At 67.9% G+C, this 26,525-nt stretch overlaps 9 protein-coding genes across 9 annotated transcripts; 3 read left to right on the forward strand and 6 right to left on the reverse strand.

The window, feature by feature from the left end:
• Positions 1-694: 694 nt before the first annotated feature.
• Positions 695-2,784, forward strand: FA09DRAFT_335472 (rab GTPase activator; the record flags this gene model as incomplete). Its single annotated transcript, XM_025743770.1, has 7 exons — positions 695-705; positions 767-955; positions 1,393-1,667; positions 1,724-1,832; positions 1,889-2,424; positions 2,479-2,521; positions 2,583-2,784. 7 exons carry the CDS (start codon positions 695-697, stop codon positions 2,782-2,784), a joined length of 1,365 nt encoding a protein of 454 aa, XP_025595295.1.
• Positions 2,785-3,430: 646 nt separating this feature from the next.
• FA09DRAFT_302137 (hypothetical protein) lies at positions 3,431-5,200 on the reverse strand (the record flags this gene model as incomplete). The annotated part of the gene is made up of 7 exons (XM_025740394.1): positions 3,431-3,736; positions 3,795-3,880; positions 3,936-4,104; positions 4,157-4,515; positions 4,698-4,740; positions 4,804-4,921; positions 5,091-5,200. 7 exons carry the CDS (start codon positions 5,198-5,200, stop codon positions 3,431-3,433), a joined length of 1,191 nt encoding a protein of 396 aa, XP_025595296.1.
• Positions 5,201-5,587: 387 nt separating this feature from the next.
• Positions 5,588-8,545, reverse strand: FA09DRAFT_332438 (putative EFT2-translation elongation factor eEF2). Its single transcript, XM_025743455.1, has 5 exons — positions 8,508-8,545; positions 8,308-8,328; positions 8,115-8,245; positions 7,936-8,063; positions 5,588-7,879 (listed from the first exon to the last, which is right to left on the reverse strand). Exons 1-5 carry the CDS (start codon positions 8,508-8,510, stop codon positions 5,652-5,654), a joined length of 2,511 nt encoding a protein of 836 aa, XP_025595297.1. The 5' UTR covers positions 8,511-8,545; the 3' UTR covers positions 5,588-5,651.
• Positions 8,546-9,203: 658 nt separating this feature from the next.
• FA09DRAFT_157363 (hypothetical protein) lies at positions 9,204-9,714 on the reverse strand. Its single transcript, XM_025739216.1, has one exon. The coding sequence runs from the start codon at positions 9,517-9,519 to the stop codon at positions 9,259-9,261; it is 261 nt and encodes an 86-aa protein (XP_025595298.1). The 5' UTR covers positions 9,520-9,714; the 3' UTR covers positions 9,204-9,258.
• A 1,356-nt stretch (positions 9,715-11,070) lies between these two features.
• FA09DRAFT_326781 (kinase-like protein) lies at positions 11,071-12,801 on the forward strand (the record flags this gene model as incomplete). The annotated part of the gene is made up of 4 exons (XM_025741225.1): positions 11,071-11,196; positions 11,259-11,570; positions 11,713-11,941; positions 12,230-12,801. The coding sequence occupies 4 exons, from the start codon at positions 11,071-11,073 to the stop codon at positions 12,799-12,801; spliced, it is 1,239 nt and encodes a 412-aa protein (XP_025595299.1).
• Positions 12,802-13,539: 738 nt separating this feature from the next.
• Positions 13,540-16,749, reverse strand: FA09DRAFT_332441 (hypothetical protein). Its single transcript, XM_025743456.1, has 3 exons — positions 16,248-16,749; positions 15,579-16,090; positions 13,540-15,523 (listed from the first exon to the last, which is right to left on the reverse strand). Exons 1-3 carry the CDS (start codon positions 16,544-16,546, stop codon positions 13,818-13,820), a joined length of 2,517 nt encoding a protein of 838 aa, XP_025595300.1. The 5' UTR covers positions 16,547-16,749; the 3' UTR covers positions 13,540-13,817.
• A 479-nt stretch (positions 16,750-17,228) lies between these two features.
• FA09DRAFT_332442 (hypothetical protein) lies at positions 17,229-18,927 on the reverse strand. Its single transcript, XM_025743457.1, has 2 exons — positions 18,528-18,927; positions 17,229-18,224 (listed from the first exon to the last, which is right to left on the reverse strand). Exons 1-2 carry the CDS (start codon positions 18,736-18,738, stop codon positions 17,578-17,580), a joined length of 858 nt encoding a protein of 285 aa, XP_025595301.1. The 5' UTR covers positions 18,739-18,927; the 3' UTR covers positions 17,229-17,577.
• A 580-nt stretch (positions 18,928-19,507) lies between these two features.
• Positions 19,508-20,943, reverse strand: FA09DRAFT_353332 (rab geranylgeranyltransferase; the record flags this gene model as incomplete). The annotated part of the gene is made up of 5 exons (XM_025744836.1): positions 19,508-19,921; positions 19,972-20,070; positions 20,123-20,496; positions 20,549-20,677; positions 20,733-20,943. 5 exons carry the CDS (start codon positions 20,941-20,943, stop codon positions 19,697-19,699), a joined length of 1,038 nt encoding a protein of 345 aa, XP_025595302.1. The 3' UTR covers positions 19,508-19,696.
• Positions 20,944-21,137: 194 nt separating this feature from the next.
• FA09DRAFT_323148 (hypothetical protein) lies at positions 21,138-25,407 on the forward strand (the record flags this gene model as incomplete). Its single annotated transcript, XM_025741077.1, has 15 exons — positions 21,138-21,947; positions 21,999-22,073; positions 22,122-22,208; positions 22,259-22,555; positions 22,607-23,053; positions 23,109-23,609; positions 23,662-23,892; positions 23,944-24,098; positions 24,153-24,232; positions 24,283-24,343; positions 24,402-24,444; positions 24,499-24,627; positions 24,677-24,824; positions 24,882-25,111; positions 25,165-25,407. Exons 1-15 carry the CDS (start codon positions 21,174-21,176, stop codon positions 25,405-25,407), a joined length of 3,501 nt encoding a protein of 1,166 aa, XP_025595303.1. The 5' UTR covers positions 21,138-21,173.
• Between the last annotated feature and the right edge of the window lie 1,118 nt (positions 25,408-26,525).

Genomic DNA, 26,525 nt, shown 5'->3' on the forward strand with positions numbered 1-26,525 from the left:
GCGCGGCCAGGAGAGGGCCCTGAGGGTGCCGGTGCCGAGCGCATCACGCCGCGCGCCAGCTGCGCCGTGACGGCACGCCGCCTGCAGCGCCACGTCGCTCTTGCGGGGCGGCGCAAGAGCAACACAAAGCCATGCCGTGCCTGATGCTCCTCGGACACTGAGGCCATCCTGCATATTCGAGCCGTCAGGAGGCTCTGTGGGGCAGCTCGATGATGAGTAGCTCCTCACCACCGCGCCGCGCCCTCAGCGGGCACCGCTCTCCGCTGGCCTGCGAGCGGGACTGGGAGGAAGCAGCCGAGCCGGCGCCCGTGCGCACGGACGGCCCGCAGGCCAGCCGCCGACAGCGCGCCCATCGCTCCCAGCAGGCCTTTGACGCAGCTTGCGCCACGCATGCCGCTGGTGCGCAGGCGTGAGAAGATCGTCGTGCTACACTTCTGCGCAAGCAGCCGCTCAGGAAGCAGTTGCGGCAGCTGGTGTGCTCGACCTGAGGGGCGGTCTCGAGGCCGGAAGCGGCAGCGATGCAGGGGCGCGCCGCCGCGCGTGGCGGCGGAGCGGCGAGGAGCGCTCGCTGTCGGCTGGCGCCAGCGCTGCTGCGCCTCTGCCGCCGCTGACGGGCGCATCTGGCGCGTGTTGCGCAGCGCGGCGGGCCTTGCTCCACTCCACATCCCTCCTCACCCACCCAGCCTCACCCACCATGGACGAGAAGTGCGTCGCATCTCCGCGTCCTGCGTGGCGTATGCTCTGTGCACTGCTGACCCGCGCGCAGATACGACGCCATCATCCTCGGCACGGGCGTCAGCGAGTGCGTGCTCTCGGCGCTGCTCTCCGTCGACGGCAAGAAGGTGCTGCACATGGACCGCAACGACTACTACGGCGCAGACGCCGCCAGCCTCAATCTCACGCAGCTCTGGGCGCGCTTCCGCGAGGGCCAGGAGCCACCGAAGGACATCGGCCGGTGAGTGCGGCGAGAGAGAGGTTGGCGAGAGAGAGGCCGGCGAGGCTGTGCGCGGTGGGTCAGCAAGGGGTGAGAGCCTGGCAGGACACGCCAGAGAGAGCAGTGCGGCACAGCCTTGTCTCTACGTGTGCCGGCATGTGTGCCAGGGCGACGCTGCTGGAGAGGGCGCAGGCGGCCGCGAGGCCAGTGCATGGGCCGCGCACGCTCGGGCACCGGCAGCAGGATAGGCGTGCTGAGCGCCAGCGGAGCAGCACAGGTGGTGAGCTGGCAACCTGGACTCGAGCAGCTTGGTGGGCGTGGCGCCCTGCCGCACCGGTTCCTGTCGTTCTGTCGCCGGCGAGGCTTCGCTTGCCTGCGTGCGTGCAGGGCTGCGCTCCGCACGATGGAGCCAGACTTGTTGCTGGCGACTCGCCAAGCAGCGCTGACCCTTCCTACAGCGACCGCGACTACGCCATCGATCTCATCCCCAAGTTCATGATGGCCAACGGCGAGCTGACCAAGATGCTCGTGCACACCGACGTGACGCGCTACCTCGAGTTCAAGCAGATTGCCGCCTCGTACGTGTACCGCGACGGGCGCATCGCCAAGGTGCCGGCCACGGAGATGGAGGCCGTGCGCTCGAGCCTCATGGGCCTGTTTGAAAAGCGCCGCGCCAAGAAGTTCTTCGAGTTCATCCAGAATTGGCGCGACGAGGACCCGGCCACGCACCAGGGTGCGTAGAAAGAGGTGGTGACGTGGGCGCATGACTGATGCGGGTTCGCTACGCAGGCCAGGACCTCGACGGCACGCCCATGACGAAGATCTACGACTACTTCGGCCTCGAGGCGGGCACGCGCGACTTCATCGGCCACGCCATGGCGCTGCACCAGGACGATGCGTGAGTGCACAGGCCTGCGCGCTGCTCTCGCTGCGCGGGCTTACACCTCGCCTCAGCTACCTGCAGCGCCCGGCGCGCGAGACGTACGACCGCATCCTGCTGTACACGTCGTCGATGGCGCGCTACGGCAAGTCGCCCTACATCTACCCGCTGTACGGCCTCGGCGAGCTGCCGCAGGGCTTTGCGCGTCTCTCGGCCATCTACGGCGGCACGTACATGCTCGACAAGCAGGTCGACGAGATCGTCGTTGATGCCGAGACGGGCAAGTTCAGCGGCGTGCGCTGCGGCGACGAGACGGTGCATGCCGACATGGTCATTGGCGACCCGTCGTACTTCCGCGCCGGCGTCGGCGAGAAGAAGACGCCGCTCGTGCGCGAGACGGCAAAGGTCGTGCGCGCCATCTGCTTCCTCAAGCACCCCATCCCCAACACGGACAACGCCGACTCGGTGCAGCTCATCATCCCGCAGAACCAGGTCGGCCGCAAGCACGACATCTACGTCGCCTGCCTCTCGAGCGCGCAAAATATCTGCGCCAACGGCCTGTACGTCGCGCAGGTCTCGACCATTGTCGAGTCGTCGACGCCCGAGCTTGGTGAGTGCGGCCGAGAGCAGCAAGTGCGCACGCCTTCTGACCCTGCCGCCACAGAGCTCAAGCCCGGACTGGACCTCCTCGGCCCCATCTACGAGAAGTGCGTGACACCTGCCCTGCGCTGACTCGTCCTTGCCCGGCTCACAGCTCTCTCCCTGCAGGTTCCTGCAGATCTCGCCGCTCGAGGAGCCGATCAACTCGGGCGCCGACGACAAGATCTTCATCACGCGCTCGCTCGACTCGCAGAGCCACTTCGAGTCGCTCGTCGACGACGTGCGGGACGTGTGGCGCCGCGCCACCGACGGAAAGCCGCTCGACCTCAAGAAGCGCGCCGAGGACGAGGGCGCGCAGGTGCAGGCCTGAGTGTCACGCGTAAGCGCGCTGCTTCTCCCTCGCCGTGCCGCTCGGGATGCCCCTCATTCATTTGTGTCTGTCCTCATATCCCTGTCCCGCTCATCTCCCGCCTCGACGCGTGCAATTGATTGATCTGAAGACTGTATTGGCTGGACGAAGCGAGAAGGCAGCGGAAGGGGCAGGGAAGGGTATCTGGCAGGCCGCAACGCCTTTGCGCGGCTTGCCGTTGGGCTGACGTCGACGAGCCGTGTACGCTCACACGGCCGCATAGCCCTGCCGTTGCCGCTCGGGCGCGACGATGCGGTCAAAGTCGGCCTGCGCCTCGGCGTCGTCGCCAAAGGGGTCGAGCTCGGCCTCGCCAATCTCGGGGCGGTGCGACGCGTTCCACTCGTACTCCTCCTCCTCCTGGTCGCTGTCGCGCCAAGCAGAGCCGGGTGTGGGGCCCCAACGCTCGCGGCCCGTGGCGCCAATGCCGTGTCCTGGACCCAGACGCTGCGCCGCAACGTCGTTGTCTGAGTCAGAGCCGTAGTCGCTGTAGTCCGAGAGCGTGCTGTGCTGGCCCGTGGAGCGCGAGGGCGTCATGCCCGGCTGGCTCGGTCTGCGCGCGCGCAAGGAGTGAGCACGGACATCTCAAGTGCAGGCTGGCTGCGAAGACTCACCCGGCGTTGTCAAAGTCGAGATCGATCAGGTCGCGCATCGCACCGCCGCCCTCGGCGCCCGAGCGCACGCTCGAGACGTAGCTGTTGTGGCGCTCGATGCGTGCGCGCTGCCGGTCCTGCAGCAAGTCGAGCTCGCCGTCGGGCGCGTTCATGCGCGCAGCGGCGATGCGCTTGCGCACCATCTCGATCTCCGCATCTTCGGCCTCGGCACGGTCGCGCTGCTTTTGCGCCGCGCTGCGCGTATCATCAATGAGCGCCAGCGGCGCCTCTTCGTCGCTGTCTGCGTCGGCCGGCTTGAGCAGCTGAGGGTGGAACGCAGTCAGCAGAGCGCCCGTACGGCCGGCGCGATCTGCTACGCACCTTGTCGTACAGCTGCAGCGACAGGATGATCTGGTCGTTGGCCGAGATGAGGCCGCCAAGGAACTCCTCGTCGCGCACAAGCTGCACTGTACGCCTGGCGTGAGCGGTTGCTCAAGCGAGCGCAGCACAGGGCGCACTCACCGTAGCGCACAATCTTCTTGCGCTCCGTCTTGACCTGGGCCAGGTAGCGCTGCACGCGCTCGTTGTCCGCCACCGACTCCTTCTCGCGGTTCACGTGCTGCAGCGCATTCACGAGCGACGTCGCGGCCTGCTGGCTCGTGGCCAGGCTCGAGAGGATCATCGGCTTTTCCTGGAGCGAAGAGGATCAGGCGACGTCTCTTGAGCACACACGTTCTGCTCACCTTCTGAAAGTCGAACTTCTGCCGCGGCGCGCCCTTGTTCTTGGCGCGCTTCGCATCCTCCTCCTTCTGCAGGCGCTCGGCGGCCTTGCGGTCGGAGCGCACCTGGCGCTCGCGCTCCTCCTCCTCCTTGCGCTTGCGGTACGCCTCGGCGGCCTCGCTCTTGGCCTGCGCGTCCGACTTGCGTCCGCCGCCGCACGCCGCGTACAGGCCGGCGACGTGCCGCATCGTCGGCTCGGAGCTGTACTGGTTCTGCCACGAGGCGAGCAGCCGCATGAGCTTGCGCCGCACCGAGGCATCGACGAGCGGGTCCTGCGACATGAGCTTGATGCGGTCGGCAAGCTGCGGGTCGAGGAAGGACGCTGGAGAGGCGCGCAGAAGGGGCAGTGTGAGCGGCAGCTCAGCCGTGAGAGTCTGTCCAGCGCAGCGTGCCGATGCCCAGCTGGATGGCTCAGGACCCTCGCAAGAGAGCGAATAGCATGCTCTGCATCTGCACTCCGCTGCTTTGCTGTGGCTCCTCTGTCACTGGCTGTCATGCACTCACTCTGGTATCGCGGGCCGCAGTTCTCCACCGTCGCGCGCAGCATCTGTGCTCCACCCCAGCGTCAGCGCCAGCCTCTCCACACGGCATGCGCACCACTGCGACGCACCGTCAGCGCGCGCTTCTGGCCGTGCACGCTGCCGTACTTGAGCTTCTTGCGCAGCGCACGCGACGCCTCGGCGGGGCCCGTCGACTGGATGTTGATGGCCTCGACGAGCTCCGGGACGCTTTGGCAGAGACTGTGTCAGCTGGAAACGCCCGCGTGCGTGGAGGGCCGGGCAGCAAGCACGGTGGTGCCAGCGATGGACAGCATAGCCGAGGTACGAGCAGCTCTGTCATCGTCGTCTGTCGTCCGCACCACCACCGCCGCCCGCACGCTCCCTGGGCCGCACGCACCCCTCGTAGTCGTCCTCGGCATACGAGTTTGCGCTGAGGCGGTCGATCCAGACGCTGACGGAGCTGAACGGCTTGCCGCCGTTGACGGCAGCCTCGAGGCGGTTGATCATGGCTGGTGGTGGATGCGGGGCAAGGAGAGAACGAGCCGGCGATGGCTGCGGGGTGGATGACAGCAGGAAGCAGGCCCGGCCACCCGGCTCGCCGATGGGGTCCAGCACCCAGCAGCTCCGCCCGCGCCCGCCAATCGGCGCGCCTGCGCTGCCGCGCCGTGCCTGCGCCCGCCAGCAGCGCACGGGCGCGGCACGGCACGACGGCGTCACCTCGCAGCATCGCACCGCCCCGCCATCATGCACCGTGCCTCGCTCCCTTCTACCTTCGCCGCGCGGTCTGCATCCCTCGCACCACACGCATCCACATCGCAGCCGTCACACAGTCGCATGGGAGAACACTCTGAATTTTCAACACGACGGACGGGAGATGCGGCGTGGGGAGAGGGTGGGCTGGGCGGGGCATGCCGTGTGGGTGGGCGAGAGCATGCACCGTCTAACTACGGCGAGCCACTTAGAGCTTGTCGTAGTACGTGTCCAGCGGCGGCACCTCGGGCTTGAGGCCCTTGCGCGTGCGGATGCTCGTCACGAGGCCGTCGTACTTGCTCGGGTTCACGACCTGCCACTGCGCGAACACGCACTGCGGGAACGCCTTGCCGCCCGTGGCCTGGCGCAGTGCCGCGTTGAAGCCGAACGACTCGGCGACGGGCAGGTAGCCCTTGACGGTGACCATGGGGGTGCCGGGGCGCTGCTCCTCGTGGAACACCTGGCCGCGGCGCGTGTTGAGCGTGCTGTAGATGCCGCCCAGGCCGTCGATGTTGCACTGGATCTCGACGAGGAAGAGCGGCTCCTGCAGCGCCGGCTCGGCGAGCATGGCTGCGGCGTAGCACACGCGACGGCACGTGGGGATCAGCTGGCCGCCGCCACGGTGGATGGCGTCGGTGTGCAGCGTCACGTCGAGGATGTTGAAGCGCACGCCGCGCATCGGCTCCTCGGCGCACGGGCCCTCCTTGGTGGCCCACTGGAAGGCGGCGACGCACGAGTCCTTGATCTCGTTGAGGTACTGCACACCCTTGGTCGTGTCGACGAGCAGGTTGGCGCCCGTGACCTCGGGGCCGAAGCACCAAATTTTGCGGGCGTCGGTGACGTCCCAGCCGTACTCGTCGGCGAGGATGCGGGCGCGCGCCTTGAAGTCGTCGCGCGGCGTCATCTTGCCGTCCTCGATGAGGCGCGTGAGCTCCTCGTCGAGCGGCGCAGCCGTCATGTAGAGACGGTTGTGCTTGTTCTGCGACTTGGACAGCGCCGTCATGCTCGACTCGGCCATGACCGTCTCGCGGTAGCCGACGACGGGGTCGGAGATCTTGAGCGGGATCTGCGCGTGGTCCTCCTCGAGGTCCTTGAGGCAGATCTCGAGGTGGAGCTCACCGGCACCGGCGACGATGTGCTCGCCGGTCTCGTTGATCCACGCCTGCACGCACGGGTCCGACTTGGTGAGGCGCTTGAGGCCCTCGACGAGCTTGGGCAGGTCGTTGGCGTTCTTGACCTCGACGGCGACCTGCACGACAGGCGACACGGAGAACTTCATCACCTTCATGTTGTGCGCCGTCTCGCTCGACGTGAGCGTGCCGCTCTTGAGCAGGAACTGGTCGACACCGACGAGGCCGAGAATGTTGCCCGCGGGGCAGTCCTCGATGGGCTCGATGTAGCGGCCCATCATGAGCACGGTGCGCTGGATCGACTTGACGAAGAGGTCGTCCTTCTTGCCCGGCACGTAGTTGGGGCCCTGGATGCGGATCTTGGGGCCGGAGCGGATGGTGCCGGAGAAGATGCGGCCGAAGGCGTAGAAGCGGCCCTTGTCCGACGTGGGCACCATCTTCGAGACGTAGAGCATGAGCGGGCCCTTGGCGTCGCAGTCGCGAATGCCGATGGCCGACTCGTCGTCCATGGGGCCCTCGTACAGCGTCTCGACACGGTAGCGCTGCGCCGTCACGGGCGACGGCAGGTTGATGACGATCATCTCGAGGAGCGCGTCGCCGGCGGGCAGGAACTTGCGCATGATGACCTTGAGCAGCGCCTTGCCCTCGAGGTCGCGCTCGTCGCTCGTGAGCGGAATCTCGAGCTTCTCGACGATCTTGGCCGTCTCCTCCTTCTTGAAGTTCATCACCGAGTCGAAGATGCGGAAGATGGGGTCGAGGATGAACATGTTGAAGGCGCGCTCGAGCGGCTTGCCGTCGGCGTCCTCGCCCTTCGTCGTCCACTTCTTCGTCTTCGGGTTGAAGAAGTTGTCGCCCCACAGCTTGCTCATCATCTTCTCCTTGTCGACGCCGAACTTCTTCGAGTAGCGGTTGGCGAACTGGATGAGCGTGAAGGCCCAGCCGTGCAGGCCCGAGGCGAACGACACGGTGCCCTTCTCGGGCAGCACCTGCGAGTCGCCGAGCACGGGGTCGTTGTACGTGGCGATGACGACGTTGACGCTCTCAATCGTGCGCTGGAAGCTCTGGTAGAGGTCCTCCTTGGTGACCTGCAGCTCGAGGAGCGCACGGTCGACCTTGTTCAGGCACACGACGGGCTTGATGCGCTCCGTCAGCGCCTGGCGCAGCACCGTCTCGGTCTGCACGCAGACACCCTCGATGCAGTCGACGACGACGAGCGCGCCGTCGGTGACACGCAGCGCGGCCGTGACCTCGGACGAGAAGTCGACGTGGCCGGGCGAGTCGATGAGGTTGATCAGGAACTCGTTGCCTGGCGGTGCGCGGGTGAGTGAGCGTGCCTCGGCACACGCAGGCGCGCGCACGCACCGTTCGACTTCTGCGAGATCATCGTCAGGTCCTTGGGGTCCATGGGGAAGTACATGGAGATGGCCGTCGACTTGATGGTGATGCCGCGCTCCTTCTCGTCGTCGCGCGTGTCGGTGAAGCGCATCTCACTGCGGGCACGTCAGCGCCACGTCTCGACTGCCCTCTCCACGCGCACTCACCCGGCCTTGGCGCCGGCGATAATGCCGGCCTTGGACACGAGCGAGTCGGTGAGCGTCGACTTGCCGTGGTCGACGTGGGCAATGACGGACATGTTGCGGATGTTCGTGGGCTTGTCCATGAGGCCACGGATCTGGCGCGGGGTGTGAGCACCACGGCGGCCTCTGCTGCCCGTGCACACTGTCCAGCACTCACCTCGTCAACGGTGAACAGCACCTGCGGGACAGCACGGCATCAGCTCGGGCTCGCACACATTTCTGCACCTGCGCTGAGCTGCGTGTCTGCACGCCGTATCGCCCTCTCTCTGCACCGGCACTCGGCGCACTGGCAGCGATGCAGAGAGCAGCACGGGCGCATGCAGCACACGCAGCGCAGCGCAGGTGTGCACGACGCACCATGATGGGCGGTTCGGATGGGGGGGGAGGATGGGCGGGGTAGGGGAGGGGGGAGGGGGGAGGGTGGCAAGAAGGAGCGCGCCCGCCGCCGCGCCAGGAATTCGCCTGCCGGCGCAGAGCGAGAGGAGATGCGCGCCCTGCAGCGCTGCACCTCGCGCCTCCTCGGCCAGCGCCAGCCAGCCGCCGCCGAGCCAACTTCTTGCCGGCGGCGGCGGGGCCAGCGCCAGCCCAAGCGCCGTGCTGGCGCTGCATGCAGGCAGAGAAAGCCCCTCGGCTCCACGTGGCGGCAGACGCGCACCGGGAGTCGCACGCGCGCGCCTCGGCCCACCCCGACGCTGTTCCCACCCGCCCTCGTCCAGCCCTCGCCCCTCCCTTGCCCGGCCTGAGCGTCCGTCATGGTGACTCGTGCGCAGCACCTGACACAGACAGGGCGGCGAGAGTGCGGGGGTAATGCAGAGGTGCCAATGAGCTGTCTCAGCAGGCGTCTGTGCGTGCGTGTGCCTTGTCCGCCGTGGCACCTCAAGGCTCGAGTGCTGCCTCTTGTCCTGCTGATGGTCCGCAGACAAGGCAAGCTAGAGTGCCAACACGGGCACAACCCCGCTGGCTCGAGGGCCTCGAGCAGAACGGTCGACCAGCGCTGAGCTTCTGACGAGGCCTTGTTGACGTTGTGGAGAGCAGATCGCCTTGCCGACCCCGCATCCGCTGCTCGATCTTCCGCTGTCTCGGCGTGCACGAGCCTCCGGCGAGATCGTCATGCCCCGACTCGTCGCCACCGCACGGGCCCTTTGCGGCTGCGAGCAGCGCGCGATGGCACAAGCACAGCTAGAGCGAGATATCGAGCATAAACGCAGCGCTGCTCGGGTGCTGCGCAGCCAGCAAGAAGCAGAGGCAGCGTGACCCCTTGACGAGCGGCGGCGCGGCGCAGACGCAGCTCAGGCGCGCCGGGCGTTTCGCGCGCCACGCCCTGCGCCCACCGCCAGCGCCGGCACCGCTCTGCTGGCCATCGCAGCATGGACTGGACTGCACAGACCGCCGCACCAGGGACCAGACGGCGCTCCCGACTCCAAGCCTAAGCGGCCCGTGCTCGCCGCTGGTGGCGAAGACTGTGCGCCGCAAATCTCCAAGGGGCGGCCAGACGGCGAGCAGCACGTTCGCGCACCTTGGCGCGAATACAGATCCGAGTGGCCCGAATTAGCCTTTGAGGGTGGGACCGGGCGCAAGTTGTAGTGCCGCAAATACACGCCCTCCAGCGAGCGGTTGCGGCCGGCGGCGGGCGGGTCGGGCGCGACACTGGCGGTGTGCCTGGCCCTCGGGCTGAGCTGACTTCGCCTTAGGAGCGAGATGCATGCAGCAGCGCGCGGCGGGCGGCGTGCGGCGTGCGTGCTGCTGGCGTGCGCGGCGCGGCGCGGTGCGGTGTCGGTCGCTGAGCGTGCTGCCTGCGCCCTGCGTGCTGCGTGCTGCGTGCTGCTGCCTGCTGCCCGCGCCCGCTGTCGTCGTCGCTGGCTGTCCGTTGCGGCGGCGGCGCGGCGGTGCGCTTTGCATCTCGCTCTGTCTGCTGCTCGTCCCTCTACCCACTCCTCCTCTCACTCCCCGCCGCCGTACCGTCGCACCCATCACCTACGCCTGCGCACGGCGTCTTGCCTCGGCGCTCCTCTCCTCTCCCCCATCTCCCGCTCGCGCCGCGCCCAGCTCGCCGCCCAAACACCTCGTGGCGCAGCCCTCTCTACGCTCTCCGCCGCTGCGCGCGCCTGCACTCTCCCGAGCCTTGCGCTGTGCGTGGCCCACACTGCGTGCATCACACACGACGCACTTGCTCACACTCACTGACCATCACAGACCTGTCTCTGCTGCTGCTCGCCGCCAGCACAACAGCCACACCCACTACCACCGCCCCCTCTCGACCCTAGCCCATCATGGATCTCCGTGTCGGCGGCAAGTGAGTCACGCGCCCATCGGCCTCAGCAGAGACCACCGGCGACAGCCACGCAGCACTGCGGTGCATCACAGCGAGTCCACAGGCAGCAGACATGGCATGTGCAAAGCGGCGACGCCTCGCTCAGGGCCACTGCCGGGCGCTGCAGGCTGCGCCGCGGCTGGCGTGTTTGGCACAGCGAGCGGCCGCCAGCTGCCGGCGCAGACGCTCTGCGAGACGCACTTCGCTGCCTGGCAAGCTCGGCACATGCGTTGCCTCTCGCCCACACGGTCGCTGCCTCGGCCATCGCACGCTGCTCAGCGGCCTTTTCGAGCGGCACGGTCGGCTCGGGCCCTCGATGCGCTTTGGCACGGGGGATGGCGCAGTCAGCCCGCCGCACGGCGCAGCCACGACAGACGCTTCGTCGAGGTGCAGGAGGCGACGGCGCACTCGCATGCACGAGCGTGTCCCGAGTGCGCTGTTCCCTGCAGCACGTCGCAGAGCGAGTGGTCGCCAGGCGCAGCACCGTGCGCCGCGCGCAACGGCGCGCACGAGCCTGCACCTGCTCGATGCACAGCGAGCCATCTGCTCGCCGTCGCTGGCACAGCTGTCCGGCTGCTTCGCTGCGTCGATGTCCTGTCGTTCGCAGCGATGCGCTCGGGTGCAGCTGCTGCTGCGCTGCTCGGTCTTGGTCGTGCTGCCCGATGCCCCTTGCGTTGCATTGCTGACAATCTGACCACCCTCTCCTCACCCTTCTCGCACTTCTCCTTCTGCAGGGTGAGCACGCACGCATGCCGCATGACCACGCCGCGCATAGACTGACCACTCTGCCTGCGCAGTACCGCATCGGCAAGAAGATCGGCTCCGGCTCGTTCGGCGACATCTACCTGGGCATCAACATCATCTCGGGCGAGGAGGTGGCGATCAAGCTCGAGTCGATCAAGGCCAAGCACCCGCAGCTCGAGTACGAGGCCAAGGTGTACAAGACGCTCGCCGGCGGCGTCGGCGTGCCCTTTGTCCGCTGGTACGGCCAGGAGTGCGACTACAACGCCATGGTCATTGACCTGCTCGGCCCGTCGCTCGAGGATCTCTTCAACTTCTGCAACCGCAAGTTCTCGCTCAAGACGGTGCTGCTGCTCGCGGACCAGATGGTGAGTGGCGCGGCGGGTGTGCGAGCGGTCAGGACGTGGACCATTGGCGCCACGGCGAGGGCTGTAGATTTGCGGCCGCACCTCGCCTACTGGTGCGTCGCGAGTCGCTCGGACACGACGGCTGACGCCATCGCGCGCCCAGATCTCGCGCATTGAGTACATCCACTCGCGCAACTTCATCCACCGCGACATCAAGCCCGACAACTTCCTCATGGGCATCGGCAAGCGCGGCAACCAGGTCAACGTCATCGACTTTGGCCTGGCAAAGAAGTACCGCGACCCCAAGACGCACCTCCACATTCCGTACCGCGAGAACAAGAACCTCACGGGCACCGCGCGCTACACGTCGATCAACACGCACCTGGGTGTCGGTGAGTGGCCTGCGCAGACGCGCGGAGGTGGAGTTGGAGAGCGAGAGCGGCGAGGCGTGGTGCGATCGCGCTTTGCGCCCGAACGGAGTGCGCGCGATGTGCACAGCGACGTCTGCGCTCTGTCTGCACCCGCACGTCACGCACACTGCTCAGGCTGCGCTGCGCCTCGTGACAATGCGTCCACCTACGCGCGCTGTGTCCGAGCGAGGCCACCGCTGGCCAGAGGCAGCACCATGCGCGCCACGACACCATCCCTTTAGCTCGCTGCTGACATGCTCCCGCCCGCAGAGCAATCCCGCCGCGACGACCTCGAGTCGCTCGGCTACGTGCTGATGTACTTCCTGCGCGGCTCGCTGCCGTGGCAGGGCCTCAAGGCGGCGACGAAGAAGCAGAAGTACGACCGCATCATGGAGAAGAAGATGACGACGCCGACGGAGCTGCTGTGCCGCGGCTTCCCGTCGGAGATGGCCATCTACCTCAACTGCTGCCGCTCGCTGCGCTTCGACGACAAGCCGGACTACTCGTACCTGCGCAAGCTCTTCCGCGACCTCTTCGTGCGCGAGGGCTTCCAGTACGACTACATCTTCGACTGGAGCATCCAGCAGCGCACGGCCGACGAGGCGCAGAAGGCAGAGAAGATGGCCAGCAGCGGCGCCGCCGGCGGAGGCGCGCAGCAGGGCCTGGCGCAGCTGCCGCGCCGCAAGGTGCTGGCGCAGGGCGACGAGGAGGACCCGGCGGCACAGGCGCACAAGGATGCGTCGCGCATCACGCAGCAGGGCGGCAACTCGTACCAGCTGCAGGGCCAGCCGGGCTCGTCGGTGCGCCAGACGCGCCCTGCCGAGAAGCAGCAGTGGTACTAGGCTGGCCCCGCGTGACCGCGCCGCCAGCCGGCGTCGCGGCAGCTCCGCAAGTCTTGCAAGTTCGCGTTTCGAGGAGGATGTGGTAGATCGCCGCCGCACGGCAGGATCCGAGCCCGACGACGAGCGTCGCGGCGTGCGGACGTCGATGGACCGTGCGCGGATGGGAGACGGGCGGCAGCGCCGCCGTGAGAAGAGGGACGGGACTTTCCGCGTGTCAACGCGAGGGCGCCGCTGGATGTCATCCGGCTGCCGTCGACACCCCAACCCTCTCCCTCTCTCTCAACGCACTCGTCACGAGGACGCGCGGGCGGGCCAGGAGAGACGTGAGGCATACATGAAGGACGATAGAGTTCCGCTCCTCTCCCTGCACGCTCGCGCGTCTTCTCTGCTCGCGCCTCCTCCATCTTCCTGCGTCTCATCGCTTCGCCGCCGCTGCCAGTCTCTGCGGCGGCGAGACGTCCTGCATCCCACGACCTCCGTAACGACCTCCGCGACGACCCTCCACCCCTCGGCCCGCCACGGCCCTCCCATCCCCACCACCGCTTCGCCTCTCCCCCGCTCTGGCGCCCCGCATCTCGCTCACTCAGAGCTGGTGCGGCCGCTCGTCTCGCCTGCCCCATCCCACCCGCCCCCACGGTCCTTTCAGTCGCTCCCACCCTTTCCACATCTCGTTCCGCGCGCGCGCATTCTCGTCGCCATCAGTGCCCCTCGTGTTGCCGACCTCATCACACCACATGTGTCTCTTGTCCATGCGTCAATCCCCACTTTCTCGACTCAGTGTTGTGTGTGTGACAGGTGCTGGAGTGACATGAAGGAGGAGACGCAGTAGGAGGAGGGACATCGAGAGGCTGGGCTCTAGACGAGCGTGTCGTCGCCCTGCAGCGCGGCGGCCACCGCGTCCTCGTCGAACGCCGACCACGCCGGCCGCTCGAGCTCGTCGCGCATCGTGCGCACATCGCGCAGGCAGCGCAGCACGCGGCTCAGCTCGCCTCGCGGCCGCTCTGAGAGAGGGTGTGTCAGCTGGACGCGGCGTATGCAGGCATCTGCTGGCGCGGCTCACCGTCGCGCGCCTCGTCCTCGGCCACCTCGTCGTCGTCGCTCTCGTAGCTCGCCTCGCCGACACCGCGGCGGGCACGCTCCAAGATGCGCCGCCACGCGATGCGCGGCAGCGAGAGCGACGCCGCCTGCGCGGCAAAGTGGGCCGCTGAGGACATGTTGCGGTTGCGGGCGGCGCCGTTGGGCGCCGCCGGCACGCGCAGGTTGAGCTGCCAGAGGTTCGGAGGCGCGCGCTCGGCGCGCTCGCGCCGTGCGGCCTCTTCGGCCTCGAGACGTGCCGCCTCGGGATCGAAGACGCCCACGCTGCCGGCGACGGAGCCCGGGCCCGTAGTGAGGCCATTGGCGTCCTTGGCGGCGGCGAGGATGTTCGCCAGCGGGTACGAGGAGCCGCCGCCCATGGGCAGCGCAGTGCGCTTGCCGCCGGGCTTCTGCTTCCCCTTGGATGCTGCAGTTGCTGCGGCGGCGACCATTGCTGCAGCAGCAGAGCCCGCCGGAATGCTTTCGCCGCCCACGTCGGGCGTGCCGCGCACACTGGCCCCGTCCAGGTCAACCTTCGACGGATCGAGGCCCGCCAGACGTGCGCCCTCCTCGGCCTGGAAGCGCACGAGGAATGCAGTGCGCTCGTCGCGCATCTCCTGCGCCCACGAGCGCTCGTCGTCCGTGTCGACGTTCTCGGCGGCGGACTCCGGAATGCTGATGACGTCGAGGTGCGGGCTGAGGATGCGGTGCAGGAACTCTGGCGGCGCCAGCTCCTCTTCAGCACCTGGCGCCTTCTCCTCCTCCTCGCTCTTCTTGACTGCGGACGTGCTGGCGTCCGCCATCTGCGCATCGCCATCGCCATCAACAGCCGCGGGTGCTGCAGAGTCAGGCGAGCGGCGTTGCTTCTTGGCGGCCGGAGGGCCGTCCGCCGTGGCAGAGCTGGCAGCGGCGGCAGCTGCCGCCTTGCGCTTCTTGTTCCAGTCTTCCCACTCCGGGTTGCGCACGCCGCGCCACGCGCCCTCCCAGTATGCGCGCTTGCGCTCTGGCTCGGTGGTAATCGATGCGCGCGTCGCCCGCGCGTCCTTCATCGCGGCGGCAGAAGCGGCGTCGTCGAAGGGGTTGGCCGGCCCGTCGCTGGTCACCGCGTCAATAGGGCCTTCGAGGTAATGCCAGATGAGCCAGAGGAACGACTTGGCGCGCTGGCGCGCCGGCACCGGATAGCGCGTGTGCGGGAAGAAGATCGTCCAGAAGTCGTGCGGCGCGGCAAAGTGGAGCATGGTGATGTCGTTGGCCTGCGCCGTGAGGATGAAGAGGAGCGTCACGATGCTCGTCACCGGATGCCGGCTGCCGGCAAACTTGCGGCGCTTCGCCAGCAGGTCGCTCAGCGTGCCGGGCGCGTCGCCGAGCTCCACACCAGAGCCGCCGCTGCCGCCGCTGCTGCTGCCGGCAGTCGCTGCAATGACAGCAGCGGCAGCAGCCTTGGCGGCATTCGCGCCGGGGTTGTTGCCGCCGGAGCCGACGCCGCTGGCACTGCCGGCCGGTCCGGGCGTCTCGCCGTCGAGCAGCACCGACTTGAGGAGCGACTTCATGCGTGGCGCATCCTGCATGTGGCGCCTCGTGTTGTCGTTGCGCTGCACACACGCCAGCGGGTGGTATGAGCGCAGAATCGTCTTCATCTCAGGATAGACTGAGCATGCATCAGGTGAGCGGTGGAGGCAGGAGCAGCGCCACGACTGTCTCACAAGCAAGCGTCGTGTTGATGCGGCCAAGATTGACGAGCAGACACGTCTTGGCGAAGTCCTCGGCGTACTCCTCGTCGGCCAGGAGCTTCTCGCGCATCGCCTTGGTGCAGCGCCCGCTCGAGGTGAGGGCGTGCAGGTAGAGCTCCTTGAACGTGAGCTTCTCGGCGCCGGCGCAGGGCAAGCCGGCGGCCGTGCGCTCGGCGTCTGACGCATTTGCCAGGCGCGACGAGAGAGTGTAGCGCTCCTGCCACGCCGCCAGCTCCTCGGGCGTCTCGTCGGACGGCCGTGCGCACGCCGCAGCCAGGCCGTGCGGGTACACGGGCGTCGCCGGTATGACGGCGCTCGAGCTGCCTGATGCCGTGCTCTTGCCGCCGGGGCCCGGACGCGGATTAGTGAAGCAGCGCGTCGTATCGTTGAAGAGATGGCACAGCAGCGCATGCTGCAGGTCCGCACGCGACAGCGGCTCGCCGTCGTAGCGCTTCACTGGCAGGTTGCGCGGGTTCGGGCCGCCGCTGCAACGACGCAGCGTCAGCATGGGCGTTCAGATAGCCGCACGACGAGAGGCCAAGCCCAGTCTCACGTGCCCGAAGCCACTCGGCGCCTGCGAGGCCCAGCACAGCCCTTGCGCCTCGTCCTCCTCTCCGCGTCTCTTGACGTGTGACGACTCACCTCTTGCTCAGCATGCTGTTCTGGTAGCCCGGCCAGTACGGCGCACTGCCCGGCGCGATGTCCGTGGGCGCGCTGGCGTGGCTGTCGCGCGGCTTCAGAGCCGCAGCCTGTGCCGCAGCATTGACCGCGATGGCCGCCGCATTGTCGGCGGCCGCCGATGTGGGCGAGGCGCCGCGCTCAGAGGTGCCGCCAGCGACGCCAGCAGAGGAGGGACCCGCCGTGCTGGCGGCGTCGTCTTCGCGCTTCGTCGGCGAGGCTGGACGCGACGTTGATGCGGCCGCTGCCGCTTGTGCGGACATGCTGGCAGCAGGTGCTCAACTGCGCGCGCAGGGGTAGTGCGTGCGAGCCAGAGGAAAGGCAGCGGCCTGGCGAAGTGGCCCACGGACTGCTCGGTGACGCCGCGACGGAGAAGAGTGGGGCGAAGTGCGTCTGCGGCCGCCGCGCAGCTGACGGAGCCGGGAGCAGCAGCGGGTGGAGTGATGGCCGGGTGATGAGCGTCGGGAAGGACGCTGCTCGCGCCGCCCGCCAAGCGCGTCGCTGCAGCGCGCGCGCCGCGGCCGGCGGCGGGGCCACCCTTGGACGCCGAGGCTCGAGCAGCCGCGCGCCTACGAGCACTCGACTCCAGCGCACCGCAGCCGTCTCTGCTGCCCGACACACACACACACAGCTCACAGACGACCTAATCGCGATTAAGACCAGCTACAGCAGCAATACGGCGCAGTGCCTGCCAGCCACAGGGCCGGCGGACGCGCGGAGGAAGAGAGAGAGAGAGAGGGTGGAGGGGACGGGAATATGATGCGGCGTGTCGCGTGTGGGTGGGAGGGATGAGAGAGAGTGTGCGTGAGAGCGTGGTGCCATCGTGAGCCCGGGGAAGCCGGGGAAGCGCTCAGAGGCACCAGCCAGGACAAAGGCCGGCAGCCCTACGAGCGGAGCTGCAGCTCCGCGAGGGCATGCTGTGCCTCGGCCACGCCGGACGCAGCGCTCTGCGGCGGCGGCGAGGCGCGGGCACTGCCGCCGCGGCTGCGCGGCGTCGAGGAGCCCGACGAGCTGCTGCGGCTGGACGAGAGGTTCGGGTGGCGCACGCCCAGCGCTCCGGCGACGAGACGCTGCAGAGACGGCGTGTCAGCAGGCTACGAGGACGCGAACGCTGGAGTGCAAGAGGGCGAGCGGCTTGCGGCGCGTGCACAACTGGCAGGCCCAAAAGGCAGTCCACGCGCACACTGTGGGAAAGCCAGAGCTCTCTTCCGCCTCTCCCATCTCAAGCACCTTGGGTCATCGCAGTCGCCTCATCTGCTCACCTGCGGGCCACATCCTCATGTCCCGCGCACGACTAGGCACCCACTTTTCCCGCATCGCCGATGCGTCCGCTGCCTGCGCCGCCCGTCTTGATGGGCTGCGCACCAGCAATCTCCGCTGCCGGCTGCAGCGGCGCCGCCGTCGCCTCATTTGCGGCCAGTGGGCTCGGTGCCAATGCAGACTGCACGGCCGGCGGCAGCACACCGCCCGCCTCTTGAATGCTGCGCAGCGCCTCGGGCCCGTGCGCCGACTCCTCGGCGCGCACGGCGTTGGCGAGGTGGTGCGAGGGACTGGGCCCGCCGTTTGCGGCGTCGAAGAGCGCCGCGGCCAGCGGCTTGGCGGGCAGCGAGCTCGGGTTCGAGCCGGAGCCCGTGCGCCGATGGCCCAGCGCAAAGAAGGCGGCCGAGCCCGACGCCGAGCCCGAATGCCCGTGCATGCCGCGGGTCGCACGCGGTGACGAGTTCGCCTGCGCCGGCGAGGCGCTCGGCGACGTGCCGTATGCCGGCTCGGCGCCGGCGCCGCTGCCGCTGACGATGGAGCGGCCGCGCGGCCGGTTCGCCACGCTCGAGATGACCGCAGACGCATCGTCGCCGTCGTATGGCCGAATCTTGGCGGCGATGCCAGTCGAGTTCATCAGCGACGGCGGCGGCGACATGATGGTGTTGAGGTAGGCGCGCTTGGCTGAACGAAGGCGATATCAGTGTCGCTCGGCGCCAGCTCGCGAGGTAAGGGCCAAGGGGCGGCCAGTCAGTCCGCTAGAGACAGGTCTCTCGCTTCCTGCGCTTGGCTCGTGCGCCACTGTATGCATCGCCAGGGTGCGCAGAGGCGGAGCACAGCAGCTATCTCGATGTTCTGCTGCTTCCGCGTCCGCCGCTCGGCGCCGCCCTTGCCCTCCACAAGACGACCCTTCCGAGCTTGCAGCGATGCACGCCCAGCGTCTCTTCCTCGCCTCTGCAGCATCACATCCCAGCTGCATGCACTCACCAGTGGTCGCCTCGTCAAACACAATGAGCGCCGTCGTGTCGTCGACCCACTTGATCTTGAAGCCGGCGCCCGGGCCCACGCCGCCCGCGGCGCTGCCCTCATCGTACGGCGCAAAGACAGCAGCAATGTCGCGCGTCTTGAGCGCCGCAGGAAAGCCAGAGAGCTCGAGGATGCGCGTCTGCAGCGGCGAGAGGAGCGGCAGGGCGGGCATGGCTGCGAGCTAGGCGCTGCGCCCAGGGGACGGGAGGGAAGAGGGAGGGCACGAGAGGGTGCAAGGGTCGACCAGCGAGAGAAGGGAGATGCGCAGCGAAGGAACGAGAGGCGGGATGAAGGCGTTGCGGTGAGGACAGACGTGCAAGAGAGCGAGACTGTATGGGGTGGGGTGAGGGCAGCGATGGGACGGCGGGATGGAGGAGCAGAGGCAGGGACGCGGGTGGTGGCCGCTTGCGGCGCGGCGTCATGCGCATGCGGCGTCGGCGTGGCTCGAGCTCCCCGCGCGCGGGGCCGCACGCGACGTGGCGCCGTGGCGCTGCGCCAGCGCTAAAGAGGCGCGCCGCGCTAGGCGCAGCTGGGGAGTCGCGCACTCCCGCCTCGCCTCCCGCCTCCGCCCTGTGGCTGCGCTGCACCCTCCCGACGGCGCCGGCTGCGAGAGGTGGTGCATGCCAACGAGGCGATGCTGCTGCCGGTCGGCCGCTCAGAGCTGCACAGCACGCGGCATGGGCGCGGCTCGATGAGCAGCTGCTGTGACTGCGCGCCTGCACTGCCGGCCGCGGCTGCTGCATGCCGGCTGTGCTGCCATCGGCTGCGGCTGTGACAGCACCGCACGCCATTCGGCGTCGCCGCAGCACGAAGGGCACTGAGACTTGGACAGAACGCTGAGAGCCTCTCCCAAGCAAGTCCGCGCTGCCTCTGCTGCTACCGTCTGCCGCCTGGTGGGAACGGGCGCGGCGGTTGCCACGGCGTCTTGGATCCGTAAGCGGCAGAGTTGGCGGCTGGTGCTGCCTCTGCGTGCCCGACGTGTAAGAGGGAATGAGCCTCCTCTGCGCGCGACGAGTGCAACACAGGGGCGTTGAGGCTGCGGCCAAAAGTGATGAGGATCAAATCAGGTACAAGGGGCCGCAGTCGGCGTCATGATCGCGACGCAGGTCCGAATGAGGAAGCACCTCCTGTCATTGCGCCTCCTCTTCCCGCGGAGCATCCGGCAGGCGCTGGTACGGCTTCTGGATGCCCATGCGGCGCGTGACGTGCGCCGGCAGCGCAAAGACGGGGTCGACCTCCCGCAGTCCCTGCGCCGGCGGGCCGCCGAGCATGGCGAGCCCGGCGACGCCGAAGAAGGTGTGGAAGACGTCGGCGACGTTGTCGGGCCGGTCGGCGATGCCGCCGTGGTCTGGATCCTGTGAGGAGCATCAGCGCACCGCGTGGTGAGGTCTTGAGCAGCACTGACTTGTGCCGAGACGATGAACTGGCTGAGCTTGGTGCCGGAGATCCAGTGCAGCTTGCCGAGGATGGCGAGCGCCGTCAAAACCCACCAGCTGTAGCAGACCTGGCAGTGGAGTGAGCTGCAAGGTAAGCCGCAGTCACGAAGCGGCACGCACGTCTTCCAGCTTTCGTGGCCGGCCATTGAGGCCGCCGCACGGCAGCTGCCGTTCTGAAAGCCAGCCGGCGAGCTTGTCCTTGCCCTTGCCATCCGCGCCCTGCAGCTCATCGAGCGCGTCGAGAATCGCCAGCGCGCCAACGCAAACAAATGCTTGCCCTGCGTGGCTCTCGGAGCCCGGCACCGTGCCAAAGCCGCCGTCGTGGTTACGCGCGGCTAGCACAGCACGCACGCAGCGCTCGCGTGATACGCTGTGCAGCGACGAGAGCAGGCTGAGGGCGCAGACGGCGCAGTAGAGGAAGCGCGTGTCCTGCTCGAGCCGTGTGCTGTCGCCGAAGAAGGCGCCGCTGTCTTGATCTTGCAGCGAGCAGATGTCTGCGAGGCACGAATAAGCGCGATGTGGCCGTCAGAGCTGCGCGGCACGCACACTTCACCAGCCGCTCCTTCCGCCCATCCTTCTCCAGCTCGCCGAGCGCGTCGTTGAGCGCCAGCACCTGGATCCCACTGAGCGTCGCGAGAATGTGCGCATCGTGCTGCGGAAAGGGTCCAAAGGCGCCTGCGTGAAGTTGCTTCAGCAAACGAGCACGCCGGTGGGCAGCTTGACGACCCACCCGCGTCGTCGTCCCAGCAGCTGAGCGTAAACTCGACGAGGCCGTCGCGCGGCAGGGCCTCGGGCGCGCCAAGCAGGTGCAGCGTCGTGGCGGCCCAGTAGATGGCGTTGAGGCGCAGATGCGTCGTCAGGTGGTACGCCAGGCTGCCGCGGTGCTTGGCGAGCGCGGCGATGTACTTGACGTGCAGCGGCACCAGCAGCGAGTCGGCCATGGCTGGTGCGGCGAGGGTGTGGAGGAAGCGAGCCAACCGGCGCGAGGCGCAGCTTGTAGTCGCTGTACAGGTACAGGTAGCGGCGCGGGACCAACACCTTGTAGTCGGCTGGCGCGTGCATTTCAAGCGACGCGTGGAGCGCGTTAAGTGGCGCGCAGCGCGAGCAGCCGCTGCTTCTTCCTCTTCTCCACTCTCCTCCACTCCGGCCCGCTGGCCGCCCGCTCCCCACCATGCCGCCGCAGGGCACGCCGCTCATCTCGAGCTTCTTCAAGAAGGCCGCACCCGCGTCCGGCTCGCCGGCGGCCGGCAAGAAGCGCCACGTCGTCGAGCTCTCCTCGGACGAGGAGGAGCACATCGCCGATGCGGCGGATGCGCCCGCCGCTGAGGCCGCTGGGCCCGGCCGTTCCAGCGAGGGTCAGCCGCCGGCAAAGGTGGCGCGCACGAGCACCGGGCCGATCCCGCGTCCCACCGCGCAGGAGCGCCAGGAGCTTGCAGAGCGCAAGGCGGCAGCCAAGGCAGCACAGCGCGAGGAGTGGAGCTTCAAGCCCTCGCAGGCTGCGCCCCATGCCTCGGGCTCGGCTGCAGCCGAGACGGCACGCGGAGCTTTGCTGCCTTCACCGAGCCAGGCTTCGAAGGCGCTGAGCTCCTCGCAGCGCGCGGCAGAGCCGGCTCGCAGGCGCGAACTCCGCAAGCGGCTGCTTGGCCCCGAGGATCCGCTTGCGCGGCTCACGCGCCAGGGAAGGGAGGCCGCCAGCGACGAAGAGGAGGACACGAGCGACGCAGCGGTGGCCGACGAGGCAAACGAGGCCGGGCCGTCGAATCGCTTTGGCAAGTACGCAGCCCCGAGTGGCGCAGCCAAGACGCCCGCTGCGACTGCTGCCAAAGGCCGCTCGGGCTCGACGTCGAAGAAGAAGGGCGACGAGTACACGCCGCTCGAGAAGCAGATCCTGGCTCTGAAGGAGGAGAACCCTGGCGTGCTACTGGCGGTGGAGGTGGGATACAAGGTGCGCTGTGCTTCAGCCACCAGTGACTGCACTGTGCTGACACCTTCGCAGGTCAAGTTCTACAACGAGGATGCACGCATCGCCGCGCGCGAACTCTCCATCATGTGCTACCCGGACAACCATCTCGTGCGTCTCATGCACTATCAGTAAAGATGAGCGCTGACTGGTCCGTAGTTCGCCGCCATGGTGCCTGTACATCGCCTGCACATCCACGTCCGGCGTCTCGTGGCGGCTGGGCACAAGGTCGGCGTGGTGCGCCAGGTGAGCACCGGCAGACGTGCCTATGCGCTCGCTCTGACACACATGTTCAGGTCGAGACGCGTGCGCTCAAAGCCATCGGCTCGAACAAGTCGGGGCCCTTTGAGCGCAAGGTCACCGCGCTCTACACTGCGGCGACCTGGGTGGACGATCTGTCGTCTGACGTCGCTGGCATGGGCGAGGAGGCCGGGTTCGCCAACCCTGCGGCTACCCGCAGCTTGCTAGCTATTGTCGAGCGGCTCGAGGGCGGCAACGGCCCGGACGATCGCGTCTGCATTGGTCTCGTCGCCATCCAAGCGAACGTAGGCTCGGTCACATTCGATCAATTCTCGGACACGCACGTCCGCAGCGTGCGTAAGCGAGCCGTGAGGAGGCCACAGGGAGCTGACACGGCTTCACAGGAGCTCGAGACGCGCCTCGCACATCTGCAGCCCGCAGAGATCCTCATCCCGGAAGGCCTGTCCAAGCAGACGGAGAAGATGATCAAGCACGTCGCCGGCTCAAGCTCGGCCTCTGCGGGCTCCGGCCGCATCCGCGTCGAGCGTCGTGCCTTTCCCAAGGGCTACGACGAGGCGTGGCGCAGCGTCTCGCGCTTCTACGAGGAGGGCATGCTGCAGCTCAGCAACGCCACCGATGCCGGCAAGATTCTCGCCGTGGCCAGCAAGCTGCCGCATCTGGCGCTCATTGCCATGGCCGCGGCCATCGAGCACCTGCAGGGCTTCGGCCTGGAAAATCTCTTCCGCATCCCCAACTTCGCCTCCTTTGCCGACCGCAACGTCATGCTGCTCACGAGCACGACGCTCGACAACCTCGAGATCTACCGCAACTCGGACGGCTACCGCGAGAAGGTGAGTGCTGAGCCGCAGCTGCGTTCGACTTGCCGAGGCTGATTACTGAGCCTAGGGCTCGCTGATCTGGCTGCTCGACCGCTGCAAGACGGCGTTCGGCCGACGCCTGCTTCGTCGCTGGGTCGGCCGCCCGCTGACCGACGTGGACATGCTGCGCGCACGAGGCGATGCCGTCCAGGCCCTGGTCGACGCCGGGTCGCATCCGGTGACGCTCAAGATTCCTGGCCTGCTCCAGGGCCTGCCTGACCTCGAGAAGGGCCTCGCTCGGATGTCATACGGCCGAGCTGAGCCGACGGAGCTGGCTACGGTGCTGCTCTCGCTGAACCGCATTGCCTTTGACATCGAGCCAGTGGCCGAGCCCGAGGACCTCGGCATGCCCTCCAGCGTGCTGAACGATGCTGTGGCCGCGCTGCCGAAGGCACGCAGCTGTGTCAAAGCCGCACTCGATGCCATCTCGCTCAAGCAGGCGCGAGCCAACGAGAAGACGGAGCTCTTCGTCGACCCTGAGATGTACCCCGGGCTGCAGGACCTCAAGAGCCAGATCGCGATCTACGATGTGAGCCATGTTGCGATACAAGCGCGGTCAGCGGCTGACTGAGGCCCTCTAGAACGATCTGGCCGAGCACCTCGTCGACCTGCGCAAGCAGCTCCGCATGCCAAAGCTGTCGTACGCCACGGTCTCGAACGAGACCCATCTGATCGAGATCCGTGCCGGCGCCGATGCCAAGAAGATGCCAGCCGACTGGACGCGCGTCAGCGCGACGCAGAAGTACGTCCGCTTCCATACGCCGACGGTGCTCCAGATTCACCGGCAGCGCGATGCTGCCGTGGAGACGCTGGTAAGTCTCTTGCTGTGCAGACACGTGCCTTGCTCAAGCGTGCGCATGCAGGCGTCGGAGGCAGACCGCTGTTACCGCTCCTTCGTGCAGGCGCTCTGCGACGACCACTACACCATCCTGCGCGACGCTGTCTTCGGCTTGGCCACGCTTGACGCGCTCGTCTCGCTTGCCAATGTCGCTCTCCTGCCTGGCTGGGTCCGCCCGACGTGAGTGCCCTCGCCGCGAGAGCCTAGTAGACACTGCTGACGCCGAGCGTTCAGCTTCGACGAGACCGGCAAGGACGTGCTGCAGCTCAAGGGCTTCCGCCATCCTGTCAGCGAGGCGCTCGTCGACGACTATGGTGAGTTTCACCTGTCGAGCCCCTCTGACGCAAGCTGAGCCCCTTCTCAGTGCCGAACGGCGTCTGTCTCGGAGGCGACGACGCGCGCGGCGTGCTGCTGACCGGTTCCAAGTGAGTGCCGTGCGCGGAGCAGAGACGATTGGCCGCGCCTGACATAGCCCCTCCGCAGCATGGGCGGCAAGTCGTCCACTGTCCGTGCGATCGCGCTACTCGTGAGATGCAGCCGAGAGTCAACGATGTGCCACTTGCTGACACCGTGATGCCAGGTCGTACTGGCGCAGATCGGCTCTTACGTGCCCGCCGACTCGGCGCATCTCTCCATGCACGACGCCGTGCTGACGCGCATGGGCGCCAGCGACGAGCTGGCCAAGGGACGCAGCACATTTATGGTCGAGGTGCGTCATCTCGTCCGGCTCGATGATGCCCAGGCTGACCCTGCTGCAGATGAGCGAGACGTCGGAAATCCTGCGCACGGCCACGGAGCGCAGTCTCGTCATCCTCGACGAGCTCGGACGAGGCACGTCGACATTCGACGGCCAAGCTGTCGCCCATGCAGTGCTCGTGCACCTGCTGACCCGCCCGACCGGTCGACGTGAGTCTCACTAGCTGAACGGCGCAAGCGCCAGCTGACCGCATCTTTCCGCACTAGCCAAGCTGCTCTTCGTCACGCACTTCCTTGCCCTCGGCGCTCTGGCGCAGAGAGAGGCTGGCCTGAGCCTGGAGGCGAAGCACATGGCGGTCATCGAGCGCGCGCGCGATGTCGAGGTGGATGAGTTCGACGACGATTTCGACGAGGCAGTGCGTCCGGGCGCCGCCACCTCGGACATCACCTTCCTCTACAAGCTGCGTCCCGGCCTGGCGTCCAAGTCATTCGGCATTGTGCGTCGCTCGCTGGCTCCAGTACTCGCACACGCTGACATGCGCGCCCGCAGCACTGTGCCGCCCTCGCCGGCCTGCCCGAGCAGCTGCTCGAGAGCGCCCGCATCAAGGCCGCCGAGCTGGAGAGCTGGAGCGAGGCGCGAGCACAACGTGCGCTCGAGATGCGCGCCCGTCGCGCTGTGGCTCTCTTTGCTCCTGGCGGGCAGATGGACGGCCCGGCGGTCGAGGGCGCCAAGAAGGCGGCGCGCGCACTGGGCCTGTTCGAGCACGAGGGCGAGCAGGCGGAAGAGGCCTAAGCACGACCCGCATTGTCATCATCACGCGATACCCACACACCCACATCTTACGCAATCGAAGCGACGTGGTCACCAGAGATGGCGCCCAAGCCCTGAACGCTGATGCGCCGTGCCGTCTGGCCTCGGATCAACGCCACCTGCAGCGGCTCGCTTCGGCCGCGCACGTGGCTGACAGGAGCGCAGACGAGAGCTCGTGCTGCGCTGCCCGCAGCCGTCCTGCCTCAGGGTCCGGCTCGCTGGCGTGGGACCCTGCCAGCCGGCGCTAAGGCGGTGCTCGGCGTCCGCTCATGCTTCATGCGCCGCCACAGCTCGCGCGGCCGGCTGGCTCGGCCGAAGCGAGCAGCGCACCCGTCGGCGGCGCTGCTGCTCGTTGCAAATTGCGCGCCAGGACGCCGCTTCTGCGCCGAGCGCTGTATATGTGTGTGGGTCCCGGCGCTTCGGGAGCCTGGCTCCGCTGAGCATCGAGGCGATGCGATTCGACGCTCAGCGTCAGCCACGGCGCATGCCATGCACGAGCGTGCCGGCGCGACGCGTCGCTGCCGCAGCCCGTCCGTTGCGCTGCCTCGCCTCGCTCCTCGGCGCCGCCTGCGCGCGGACGTCAGCTCGCGCCCTCGGGGCCGCGCCGGCTGCGCAGCGCGGCAAGCCAAGGCACGCAGCGCCGTGCGTCCGACCTGCACCTGCATCTGCTCTGCCCGCTGCTGCACGCGACGGTTGTGCCTCTTGATGCTGCTGCCGTGATGCTGCGGCCATGCTTATTCGCCCGAGGCTTCGATCGTCGCTTCCGAGCACCGAACGGCGGCGCCAAGTTGCGCCCAAGGCCCTCGACGCAGGCACGGCCCTGCGGCGCGCGGCATGCGGCCATGCCATGGAAGACGCCACCGCGCCTGCTGCCGATGGCCGGCCCCGCCGAACGCTCTCTGCCCATCACAACAGCAAGCCGCCACGGAGAATGAGACGCTCCGCCGCTGCATGCTGCAGGCTGTCATCGCTCCGTGGCTCCGCCTTGCGCGAGGTGACTTTCGCTTTGTGGGATATGCTCGGGCGGCAGGCGACTCCGCCCGGCCGCGACGCGTGTGTTGATCTCTCGGACGTCGCTGGCCTCGGAGGCACAGCCCCAA

Source organism: Tilletiopsis washingtonensis (genome assembly GCF_003144115.1).
Source record: "Tilletiopsis washingtonensis strain MCA 4186 unplaced genomic scaffold FA09scaffold_25, whole genome shotgun sequence".
Lineage (NCBI taxonomy): Eukaryota > Fungi > Basidiomycota > Exobasidiomycetes > Entylomatales > Tilletiopsis > Tilletiopsis washingtonensis.